General features: G+C 44.6%; 1 protein-coding gene across 1 annotated transcript in view; it reads left to right on the top strand.

Annotated features, from left to right (window-relative positions):
- Positions 1-12,675, top strand: part of adss2 (adenylosuccinate synthase 2) — a 33,459-nt gene that overhangs the window by 11,662 nt on the left and 9,122 nt on the right. Inside the window, exons 2-8 of the mRNA XM_088609577.1 lie at positions 5,006-5,108; positions 6,169-6,237; positions 6,758-6,808; positions 7,937-8,003; positions 8,837-8,944; positions 9,639-9,720; positions 11,129-11,255. Of these exons, the coding sequence (XP_088465703.1) occupies positions 5,006-5,108; positions 6,169-6,237; positions 6,758-6,808; positions 7,937-8,003; positions 8,837-8,944; positions 9,639-9,720; positions 11,129-11,255 (607 nt within the window). The remainder of the gene's footprint in view (positions 1-5,005; positions 5,109-6,168; positions 6,238-6,757; positions 6,809-7,936; positions 8,004-8,836; positions 8,945-9,638; positions 9,721-11,128; positions 11,256-12,675) is intronic.

The raw sequence follows: 12,675 nt of genomic DNA, 5'->3' as shown, positions 1-12,675 counted from the left end.
TATTGCCACCTTAATATACGTATCAGTTTGTTTTCATGGCCCATTTTGCCTTTGCAATTTATCATCCTTATCGCTCAGCTTGAGAAGCAGCTCACGCTCCTGCAGCATTGAGGCAGTTTTTCTGCAGACTTGATAGATGTCTAAAAAATGACATCATTCAGATGGGAACCTGCATCAGCATGCGTGGCAGCTATCTACGTTGGGGAAACCGGAAGGAGACCTCTTCAGAGAACGTTAGGGCTGTGAAGATGAAAGATTTCTCCAAGCCCGTAGTTTCTCATTTCACCTCAGATGACCATGATCACACCGGTCTCTCTGTCTCTGTTCCCAAAGAAGGGTTTCTCAACTCCCACAGCAGAAAGACAACAGAAACGAAACTCATCCTGAAACTAGGTTCACACCATCCCCCTTCTCTCAATGACCAACTTGTTTTTGTGTGATCATCTCTATTCTCATGCAGGTTTTGACTTCAGACCTTTCTTCACCCCTCTGCACTTTGCACTTCCTGAGTGACCTCTCTGCCCCTCCTGCCTCCTCCTCTCTCCCAGCTTTTATCCTTCTGTGCTATTTAATCTCTGCTGTCTGCCCTGTCTTTCTCACACCTGAAGAAGGCTTCACAGCCGAAACGTGTTTTCTTTCTCTTTTCAGCCTTGAATAAACCTATTACTTGTTCCTTAAAAAATGACAGTACAGGCTCCAGCCCATAATGAGGAAATGCATTGCTGTCTGACGTAAGAGAATTTAAGTTCTGTCCTCGACTTACTGAATCAGCTGGGGATTTTCAAGTTTGTTCGAAGACATGACCTGTATTTTTCGGGGGAGAAATAAACCATGCTCGGTGAATGTTAGTGTTCTTGGAAACGTCCTTCATGACACTGCAGAGGTCAAGACAGCAGAGGATTCTCTGTCCAGTAGAAACGGTGCCTGTGAGCTCCAAGCTGATCCCAGTCCTTTGCTCTCCGCATGAGCACATGGGTCTGTGGAGGAGGTATTATTCGACACCCGGGCCCCTGAAGAGTCGGCTCAGCCTCGAGCGCCTTAAATGGGTGTTTCTGAAGAGGGGTCGGGTGTTCCCATGAGGCAAACCGACACCAGCCAGCCGGCTGGGCCCCCAGCTGAGACCAGGAGTGAGGATTTGGTCAGTGATCTTACACGGAGGCCCCCTGCCTCCTGCGTTGGGGGCGAATAGGAGTGCGGAAGTACTGAGCTGGGTGAGCCATCTCCTCACTCCTGTGCTGGGTGGTCTTCCTCTTGATGGCGCGTGCCTCCGAGAGGTTTGGCTGGAGGAATGCCGGCGTTCTCCAGGTGCTCCAGGAAGGGCCGGCAGCGCTCATCACGCGAGACGGATGCCATTGCTTCACAGCAGGAGTCTCATTAGTTTCCACGATCCTGCTGGGATTTGGAGCACCTGCCTGTGTTCCGCAAATCGAATAGCGGATGAAGGGGGATTTTACCAGTTCTGTGGAGGAGCAGCGTGCAAACCAGTCACTGTGACTGCATCTAGGCTTGGCAGGGCGAGGGGTGGGGGAGCTGGCAGCAGGATGACGTTTTTCCACGATCTGTGACGGAAGAGCAGACGGCGTCAGTTCACACCTGTCAGTGGGGCTCTGGGCCGGATCTGACAGATTCAAACGGGAATGCACAGCTGCCGCCACTCTCTGGCTCTGTCCTGGGGAGATGGCAATTAAAAACCCATCTCAGGATGGCAGGCAGGCACCTGTCCTGGCTGATTTATGAGAAAACTGTCCAAAATCCAAAGGTTACCTGCGTCTGTAGTGGTGTCTGCAATCTGACTCCTTTTCTCTTTTCAACCAAGGGACTGTGGTCCCCAGGAGCCTTGTCTTTCCCCATCAACAGCCTCTTTTAGTTTCTGTTTCCCTCCTCTGTTTTTGAAAGGGGCGAAGGAAAAAAATGAGCAGTGATCTGCGAGTCGTTTGTCAGGTCCTTGTCGCAGCTGTCAGCCACCTCACCTCCTGATTGACGGCTCCTGTGGGTCCGCAGTGTCCACCATGACCTGCAGGCCCTCAGGATGTGGGGGGGACAGAGGTCAGGGTCCTGCGAGGTCAGGTGGAGCAGCTGTGATCACATGGCACTTTTTTCTGTTCGTTTTTCCAGGTCAGGAGTTAAGAAATAACTGTTGATTGCATTTGAATAGCACTTCTCACCCCAAAGGGGTTATCTCATGTTGTTTAATCAAATATATCATTTTCCTCTGCTAACACATTTTACCAGATGATGGCATTTCACCTGTGCAGATGCTAGGTTACACTGAATCTGTTAACGTATGTGAAAGTTATGTAGTTTAGTGCAGGGTTGTGTAGTTCCTTTTTTGAGCAAAGTGGAGGCAGTTTAGATGATCAGACAAGATGGGCAGTACCTCAACCAGTTCCACTGTTTCTTTGGAAATTGCTAGTATTTACTATACACTCACACTGGCCTTACCCAGCCCATTCTAACACATGTTCCTTCAGTGACAATGTTTCTGTCTTGTCTTAGGAATTTACTTTGCCCTGCCTAGCTTCCCAGTGGGCTCAGAGAGCATCCAGCTGCAACTGGATATCCGAAATTGTCCTTGCAGAATTTTGTACCAGTATTTTAGCAAACTGGAGTTAATCCTTGGCGTCCCATCTCCTGTAGCTCTTGGGGAGCGTATCAAGAAGTTGATGACCTTACATTTAACCGCTATGTTTGTTTCATTCCGCAACACCAGCCAAGCTGAAACAAACCTTTGAGCTTTTGAGGCTCCCAGCAGTCCGTATTGTCCTGGGTATTTCTCCATGTTTTCTTAGCACTCAGGTCTGGCGTTTTACTGCCTTTTGTGTCTAGGGAAAACTACTGATACAGTGCATTGCTGGGCACACGAAAACAATCATTATGTACATTTTCTAAGCATAGTAACAGGAGCTTCACAGATAGCCTACTTCTCAGAAACCACATTTCCCTGACATCACCATATCTCTTCCTCTTTCTCGATGGGCACTGTGTTGCTGCTGGCTCCTCCCTGCTCTGTTTCTCCTCTGAACACAGTTCCCTTGTTTCCCACAAGCCTCCCTTCAGGCTTTCACACCTTCGATCCTCGAAATAAATAGAAACGTCTTTTTAAATGAGAAGATGTGAAGATGGTGATTCAATGTCCCCCAGTATGTTTATCAAGGTTGATAAGCCGCAGGATTTTATGTCATTAACCTGTTAAGTTCGTGCACACTTTCACAGCACCTTAAACCATCCATTCCTTTCATTCTTCTGTATAAAAGAGCTTCTTCTGGAGTGTTTTGTGATAGCAGAGCAAAAACCCTCCTGCTTTTGTAGTCTAAATGATCACTTAAGATAAGATCACATTTTTTTTAGCCATATACAATTTCTTGCATTAGGAATTTATCTTTTCGCATATCCCAGCTTGCTCTCTATGAGACACACAGGCACACAGCCAGGGAGAGAGAGGCTTGGGGTCAGTGCGCAGGGTCAGCCATTTATACGGTGCCCCTGGAGCAGCCCAGTGTGAATCAGATCAGAGGACTGGTACCAGAGCCAGAGATGAAATTCAGTCTGCTGCTGTTCTAGCAGTTTAGGCCCTTCGGTCTTTGAGTCACTTGTCTGTAACCCGTAGTGTAGTGGTGTCTAAGCCTGGTCCTGGAGGGGGGCCCTGTGTCTGCAGGTGTTCAAGGTCTCTCTAAAGCAGCAGCACCCGATGAGCTGCGAGAAGCTGTTAAACCTGATCTAGTTAATTCAATTACTGGTCCATTTAATCAAGTAACCGGCTTAACTAGCTCATCAAGAGTCATGCTGGAATGAAAACCTGCAGATAACACTGTCCCTCCAATACCAGGGTTGCTCATCCCTGCTGTAGTGTCTGCTTATTTGATCTTGGTGGCTTTTATTGAGTAAAGTTGCAATGTTAGGCACATTAAACTCAGATATTTCATCATGGCGGCACATTTCTGATTCCTCGGTGTGATCTTTACAAGACCCTGCCGCTGGTGAAACCTCAGATGGCTCCCAGTGCTGTGCAGTGGGAGTCTCGTTTCCACTGCCAGCTGAAGTGTTTGCAGCTCGTGCTGCGATTAAAATTCACAGCTCGCCTCTGATGGCTTTTCCAATTCACTTCCACTGAGTGAAAAGCAAGTCTGTGACATTGGACCCCCTTGAGCAACATTGGAGTGTTATGTAATTAAATTTCAGCTCTGGGTTGCAGACATTGGAAGTGCAGCAAAAAAGGAGAGGCATCTATGCACCTCTATACTTGGCCTGGGAATGTGAGTGTGCAGAAATAGCCCTCCCTCAGGCAGAGCACATACAGCATCCCCTATTGATTTATGACGCAGGCGGTGGTCAGAACGCGCTGTTCTTACTTTTCATTATGCATTCGGTCGGTGCCATTAACAAGGTTGACTTGTGCTGGCTGCGATTCTGAAAACACAATGTGATGTACGCAGAAGAATTAGAAGCATTATCTGCAGACGTGTTAGAATTGCCACTAATCTTTGATACTGATTAATATGTGGTTCTGCCAGATTTAACTTGCACTATGCTCTGTATCTCTGTCATGCAGTACAGAAGACCCTGGAACATAGTTGTAGCATAGTTGTAGTTACATGAAGACTTGATAGAAGTGTTTTCTGAGACTGTTTTGTGCTATCTTATGAAGGATGCACAACTGATTTAGAAATCGCTCAGAAGTTAAATGCATTTTCTTGTATCTGTAGACGTATGCCCTTCTAGGTGCTGTTGTGTTCTATAGTGATGTGAGCTGTTTTTGTGTGCTTGTAGATGTGCATGCTCTTTGTGTAGCTGAAACATTTATACACAACTCTAGTTCTCAAGGGCCATGGTGGCAGAAGATTCTCATTCAGTTTGACCTTTAAGCCACCTAATTCAAGTCATCTTAGTTTATTGGTCCAGGCTCAACAGTTTTTAGAGCCCTTCTGATGTTGTTGCTTGTCTATTGGGTGGTCCACTAGGATGCCCACTGGGCCCAGCCTCACTGTCCTCGTCTTTGTGTGCGCAGGGAGGGAACAACGCCGGGCACACGGTGGTGGTGGACTCTGTGGAGTACGACTTCCACCTGCTTCCCAGCGGCATCATCAACCCCAACGTGACCGGCTTCATCGGTGAGCAGCCCTGCAGGCCGCCCGGGCGCCTCGCCCACTCCAGCCCCGGACACCGCTGGAGCAGCGGGGCCTGCCCGTGGCCATACCTGATGCAGGACTGTGTTTTTATCTTGCTTTAGTCTTACAGGACGCACTAGTAGCTAACTTTGTTTTTGCACACTTTGAAGTTGTTGTACCAGCTGTTATTTTCAGTTAATAACCAACTCCTAATAGAAACTTCATTCATTCAGTTGGGTTGCGTTACATTTATAGGTCTGCGTGCATAAAGTGAAATAAATGCCCGTGGTCTTGCATTTCCTTATAAACAGGGAGTTATTAACCGTGCTGCTGTACCCTTAGTGAGTCTGGCTACTCGTCCAGCAGTCGTGCATCAGTAGAAATACATTTGCACACAAGTTGAAGGACTTTTGATAAGTAATTATTATGTCTTACAAAGTAGAGATCACATGGCAAATCTTGGTTGCTCACACGTTCGGAGTGAAGAAATGTTTTGCAGGGCTTGGAATTTTTTTTTCAAAATAAATCCTTACACACTCTTATTTAATGCCTTGTAGAATTTACCCTTTTCCTTTAAAGCCGATTGTAAAGCAGTGCTCCTGTGAGTCATTAGATTGGGAGTAGCTTAAGGGAAATTGAATATTTACAGTCCCCGGTATGCCTCTGTGTCCCATTAGTTCAGGGCTGTGTCTGTGGTGCTGTTTAAACAAGAAAGTGCACTCTAGGTTGCTATAACAGAGAGAATTACAAATCATCGAACCAAATTTTAAATGCTTTAATTATTAAGAGGTTCTACCACAATGGGAGGAAGATTTATTTTAGCTTCGTGACATTTTCAACTTAGTGCTTGGATGCATTTCAGAATTAAAGCGAAAATGTGACCTTGTTTGTAAGAAACCCTTCATCAGTCAGGGTCTTGAAGTTTACAACTGTAATCTCAGTATTCCAGCAGCCAAACAGAGTTGGACCTCTAAAACATCAGGTTTATACAGGATTACCTAGGTGTTTGGTTTACTCTCCCAAAAAGAACTGCTCCAGTTTTCTTGTTCCTTTCTGATCCTAGGCAATGGAGTGGTGATTCACTTGCCTGGTCTCTTCGAAGAGGCAGAAAAAAATGCCCGAAAGGGAAAAGGTGAGTTGGTTCCTGATGACCTTCGAAAAGGTTTGTCCATGAATGAGCTCTGTGTTTTGATAGTGGACAATGGAGGACTTTCAGAACTGGGCTGTCACTGCGGCATTCAAACAGGACAGCCGGTATTGCAGCAGAGGGGGAATAATTTAAAATTGGCACTTTAATCTTTCAATGCTTGAAAGTGTTAAGGGGCGTATCTTAGCTTTAGTAAGTTCATCCTTCATAAGCGTTCTCTCCTCAGTTTGTTGCAGTGGTCAGATTGAGGCACTGGACCACTCTGGTAAGAACACGGGTTCACACGTGTGATAGTCTGGTCTGGCTCTGTTGTTTAGCTAGCATTTACATCATACATTATTATTTGAGTGTCTGAAAGCTTGGGGAGTGTGATGCTGAAGCTGTGCAACCTTAGTCAGCCTCACAATAAAAGAACTGGTTCGTTCTGAAGCTCTTCATTAGTTAATTGGAGGGGTGGGAGTTGCAGTCTGCTGTGTCACAGAGATGTTTTGTTCCCTCTCTGTAGGTCTGGAAGGCTGGGAGAAGAGACTTATCATCTCTGACAGAGCTCATATCGGTAAGTGTGGGCAAATCGCCAGAAATGATCTATAGTTCTATAGTTCTATAGATCTATAGTTCACAACATAAGAGTTGTGAAAGAATGGAAAGCCTTCTCTAAATTGAGTGGTATTCTACAAATATGTTTCTCAAAAAATTTTCTGTATTTATCCCTCATGTAAGGGGACGTCGGTGTAATTAAATGGCATAGCTTTCAGTGTATACCACAGCAAACCCAGTTTGATAAGAATATGTAGGGCAGTAGACTGCAAGATAACATAATTCTTCTGCTAAAATGGGGCTGTTACACAGAGCAGTCATTATCAACCAAACAAAAACAACTGCAGCAAGCATTGATTAAGACAGTTACAACTGTTTATTTTGTGAGTTTTCAAACAATATCAACCCCCTCTAATAACTTAGGTGTCAACAGTAATTTAAACCACCGAATTTTATTACGGTTAATAGATTCGTCTTATTTAGAATATTATTATATTCCTGTTCCTAGAAGGAATGTGGCCATGGCTTCCTTGAGTGTTTTATAGATAAAACTGGCAAAGAAATTTGGGTTTTTCAATTTTCAATAATCTTATCACCTGTGAACTATTGCTGCTGTCCTATGAATAACATTTTCCACAGAGTTGTGAAGCAGGTGAGGTTTTGTTTAATTCCTTTGCTGTGAGCGTGCCCCACCAAACATGGGGAAACGCAGCTTGACAGTATATGACAAAAAGATGTGATTTAAAAGGAAGGAGAGGACCCCGTCAGTCCAGTGTGAGCTACCCTGAAGCTACTGCTGTAATGGGAGGGCAGATATCTCCCCCTCCTTCGTAATAAACATTCAGAACCTCACTCCAGTGCGTTCAGTTGTAATATATCGTGTCCTCCCAAAAATATATCTTAAAAGACTTCAGAAGCTAAGAAACCTTTTGTAGTCATCATTTATTTACAGATAAAAACGTGTTTTGAAAGATGTCTTGATCTAGGAGATCTGTAAGAAAGGCCAGGGCTGTGTGAAGAATTGTCATTCCAGTGTTGCACCGAGCCCAGGGCCCGACAAGACAGAGCCTTGCTGGGCTTCACTCTCGTGCAGGTTGGGAACCCGGTGGCTCTTGGCTGACTTGATCTTGTCCGTTTCTACCCACAGTGTTTGATTTCCACCAGGCAGTTGATGGTGTCCAGGAGCAGCAGAGACAGCTGCAAGCAGGGAAGAAGTGAGTCCCTTCCAGCTCCCCTAACACACTTACTGTTTCTGTTCCACACTTCCTGGGCAGTAGAACAACAGCGAGCAGGTCGTTCTGAACTCTGCACACTGCTCGGAGAGAGAGAACATGCAGGAAGGAGGCGAGGTTTTTCCTTTTATGAAGAGACCAGAGCCCTGCTAGTGCTGCTTAAAAGCCTATGCTTTGGTCTCAAGTGTAAATGAATAATATGATTCAAGAAGAAATTATTATTTAAGACAAGCTGAAAGAAACACGTTAAACAGTCCCACTACGCTGCTTGTGAAGGGGTGCTTGCTGATGTCATGAAATTTAGTCTGCAAACAAATCGACCACTGAGAAGCAAAGTGTTATCAAAAGCCAACAACATAAGGTATCGGTTAAAAGGAAGCCATACTGATAACTTGCCAGCTGAATGTCCTCTCCCTGGTTTTCAGTTTACATTGTGATTTCAGAGACATGAAAAATAGAAAAAGTGTCTTAAACTTTTAAATGCAGAATTTGTGGCTTTAATTTATTTGCTTAACAATGATACCAGTCTACTAAATTTAACTGATTTCTAACCATGTGAGTTTCTGTTACCTGTTTCTCATAGTAACCTATAGCCAACCCTTGACTGGCATTTGAACACATCTGTTCTGCTACATGAATTATCCATCAATATGCAACATATACTGAGTGCAAAAGAGATCAAACACTCATCCTATGAAAGAAGTGAACAAATGCAACCACAAGTTCTGTGACGGTGATGGAGAACAGCAGAGGGCTGGAGTGTCCCGCTTTTCATATGTGTTGTTAACAAAGTGTTATTCTTTTTCCCTTCCCAGCTTGGGAACAACGAAAAAGGGCATTGGGCCTGTGTACTCCGCCAAAGCTGCTCGCAGTGGCCTGAGGATATGCGACCTGTTGTCTGACTTTGGGGACTTCTCTGAAAGGTAATCTCACTGGGGGTCCTAGTTAAGCAAGGATGGACCCAGTGAGGACCAGCCCTGACTTAAGGAGAGGTGTGCCCCTTACTGATGTTACTGGGAACCAGCTGGCTCTAGGGATATTCCAGTCACAGGCAGCTAGTGCAGCTAGCAATCCCAGTCGCAGGCAGCTACTGATGTGACCTAGGCTTGAACCAGTGACGTCTGGATCATGGAGCCCAGCTTGCACTGGGAGAAAGAGCACCTTTACCACAGCAGCCCAAAACTCACCATGCTTGTGGTAGAACAGAAAACTTTGGCAATCAGGATCACCTTCCTTGAGGAAGGAGCCCTTCTGGTGTAAATGACATTCATCTGGTGTAGCACTAAACAGAAGCAAAAAGAATGTGCAGGTAGTTAGAAATACATACGTCATGAGAAGATGAATTTGAAAATAAGGTAATTGAATGTTTATATTTTTTGACATGCATTTTCTCCATCTGAAAATACAATTCTTGAGATAACAAACCATCTTTACGGGTTGAAATAATTAGATGCTAGGCCAGACTGGAAGAAATCTTGATTTGCTCAAAGAAAACGTCCTATGTCAGTGTGTGGTACGGTTAGCAACTGCGCACCTGCATTTATGTCACAACTGTCTTACCTACTGAAAACATGCTGTCTGTGAGCAAAACTTATCACTGTTGTTTCTGCCCTGCAGGTTTAAAGTCTTAGCCCAGCAGTACAAATCAATGTACCCGACCCTGGAAATTGATATAGATGGAGAGCTAGCAAAATTGAAGGTGAGTTTGACGCGGTTCAGGTTAGCACATGGAAAATGTCCTGAATAACAGCAGCATGTTGGAGAAGCAATGTGTGTTGGGGTGAATTTTTAAATTGATAGTCATGCTCAGATTTATTTTGGATTATTGTCCACAAAGAAAACGCATGCATATTGATTCCAATGTCTCTGCTGATCACTGAGGTGTGGCAGCACTCCAGTGGTAGTTGAGCTGGATCCCCTCTTACATGTCAAACACTGTGGGATGAAAAGCTCTATACAGATGCAATTAATTATAGGAATGATTAGTAATATAATTAATCATATAAAATAATAGTGATTCGAATTAAGTGGAGGACTTTTGAGTGTTCTTCAGTTGTTACAGTGACTTTAAAATTAAAATTGATCTAAAAGGTTTGTGATTTTTTTTTATTTCGACTCACATTATTTTTGTTATGTTCGCACCTGATGTGGAATTGCCAGTTCAGTGTTTTTGACACCTTGGCGGCTGTGAACCCCACACAGGGATGTCACAGGATGCGAGGAGGTGTAGACCGATTCCTCGAACCCGCCCGCTTTGGGACTGCTCTTCGCTGGCATCACAGCGGCACTCAGCCCGTCTGTTAGGGTTCAGGCACACGCCTTTATTGGTTGAGCCTCTAGGGAGTCGAGATTCGGGATTTTTAAGTCCTTTTCTTAGAGGAAATATTTATACTGGGCGTTAGTTCAGATGCAACCCTCATTATTGCATAGTCATGTGTATGTGTCTTATAGTAAAAGCATTTAGTTCTAATGATCTTTGTCCTGGTGAGATGAGTCTTAATGTCGCTTTGTACATTTTCACAGTTTGCATCTCACAGATATACTGTAGCTGCTGCTAAGGAAGAAATAGTTGATAAAGCATTGCTTTGGCTTCAGATGTGTCAAATGGTGTTCAAGAGCAGCACCACTGAGTTACAAGCAATTGGTAAATCGCCACTTTCTTTTGTGCAAGACGAAACACACTGAGATCTAATGGATAATTCAAGTAGTGTGTCATTATATCCCATACACCCCTTCTAACAAGCCAGCCTGCTGCTGCACTTATTTGAGTTTTTATTTTGGCTTTTCCAAAGCCTGTTGGAGAAGGGCACTTAAAATGAGATCTGAAATTGAAGTGAATGTTCTGGACCAGAAATCGAGCAACGGAAAACGAAACACATGGCTTGACCGGGCGATGCAAGCGTGTTGTCCCTGTCTCTCCTGTGCCGCCGTAACCAGTAAACCTAGTAGGTGAAGAATGAGTAATTGTAAATGGGTATGACATCAGGTGACAAATGCTGGGTGATTCTCACATGCCACAAAACAGCCCAGTGAAACTGGCCAGTGCAGTGTGGAGTAAACACGTGCTTGAGGTTTGGCTGTGACTGTGCTGTGTGTTCGGCTGGCAGATATACATGGAGAAGATCAAGCCGATGGTGCAAGATGGGGTGTATTTCATGTACCAGGCTCTGCACGGGCCGTCCAAGAAGATCCTGGTGGAAGGGGCTAACGCAGCTCTCCTAGATATAGACTTCGGTAAGTGGTAAAGTCCCTCACTCCCTTAATCGGAGTGCTCCTCCATAGTAAGAGGGGTCCAAGTGCTTCTCCGTGCTATCCATGAAGTAGGGAGTACTGAATAACCGCATTAAGAATAAAAGGATGAGGATCTTTGTTGAGGTGTATAGAGCTGAACGCTGCAGATCTAACTATAGGAACAGGGGGACATTTCCTCTGTTTAAACAATATGACTCTTCTGAAGTTCTCCTTACCCATGCTTGCTTTTTCGAAGGACAACTGTTACCACTTGCTGCTGGGTAACATTTTTAAGTCATTTTGCTCCCATATTTATGAAGGGGATTAGTACACTAATGCTTCTTGGTTGTCTTCACTGAAGTTCTGTGAGCAAGTGATTTCCCTGTGTGGTTGTTTATCAGAAAACATATCCCATCACAATGGGAAAGACATGGACATGACTTGGTTGCGTAGATACCAGGAAAGCGCAGATTGCAATAACCTGAGCAGTCAGACGCTCGGGCTCTGTAGTGACCAAATCTGGTCTTTTAACAAGCTGCAAAGTAACAAGTGAAGGTTTATCCCAGGCTGAAAAGAAAAGAGCCTTCTTCAGGCTCCACAGCCGAAACATTGTTTCTTTTCTTTTCAGCAGGGAATAAACCTTTACTTGTTCTTTTGCAGCCTACGCATGCTGACGCAGCTCCCTACTTGAACTTCCTTAGCAAGCTGACAAGAAGAAATTAATTAGCGCTTTCACGGTGGAAGTAAAGAACAGTGGGCGTGCCCAGACAATGTCTCCACCCTTACAGTGAAGGAATATAAAACGACAGGCCCTGGGGGAGTGAAGTGATCGATCGCTGGCAAATCTGAGGACTGAACACTTTGGGGGAAAAGGGCAGTATTGTCACGATGAGAGTAAAGACGAATTATATTCTGCAGAGCCTGAGAACTCGAGCAGTCCAAGATTAAAATTAGACTGCTTCCCTCCAGGAAATGAGAGAATTTCCACTAGCAGCGCTGGAATCCGGGTTTAACCAAAACAACCAAAGAAGAGGCACAGCACTTGTTGCATGAACATAACAAAAGATCTGAGGTTTTTAAATCTTTTGAAAGGTTCAGCGATCTTTAGAAATATTCCTGAAAAATCTGTCTGGTGCTCATGGACAGGCTTCAATTCTAAAACAGGTGGTCATTTTATTAGACTTATTCTTTGAAACCTGCGTCCTTTAATGAGACTGTGGAGAAGGGACCACTTTGGGAAATAACTATTAAAGCATGTTAAAAAAAATACCAGCCTCTAGAACAAGCTACAGTATCTGGGAACACACAGGAATCTGTATCTGTGACCCAGGCCTGCTCATTGATCCAGTCTGTTACAGCACTGCGCTAATCAGCCCGGTAACGAGCAGCACCACAGATTGCAGAATGAGGCTGCTGCCTGTGT

Source organism: Lepisosteus platostomus, chromosome 17 (genome assembly GCF_059453375.1).
Source record: "Lepisosteus platostomus isolate fLepPlt1 chromosome 17, fLepPlt1.hap1, whole genome shotgun sequence".
Lineage (NCBI taxonomy): Eukaryota > Metazoa > Chordata > Actinopteri > Semionotiformes > Lepisosteidae > Lepisosteus > Lepisosteus platostomus.
The sequence above is the reverse complement of the archived record's forward strand: the minus strand, read 5'-3'. Positions and strand labels throughout refer to the sequence as shown.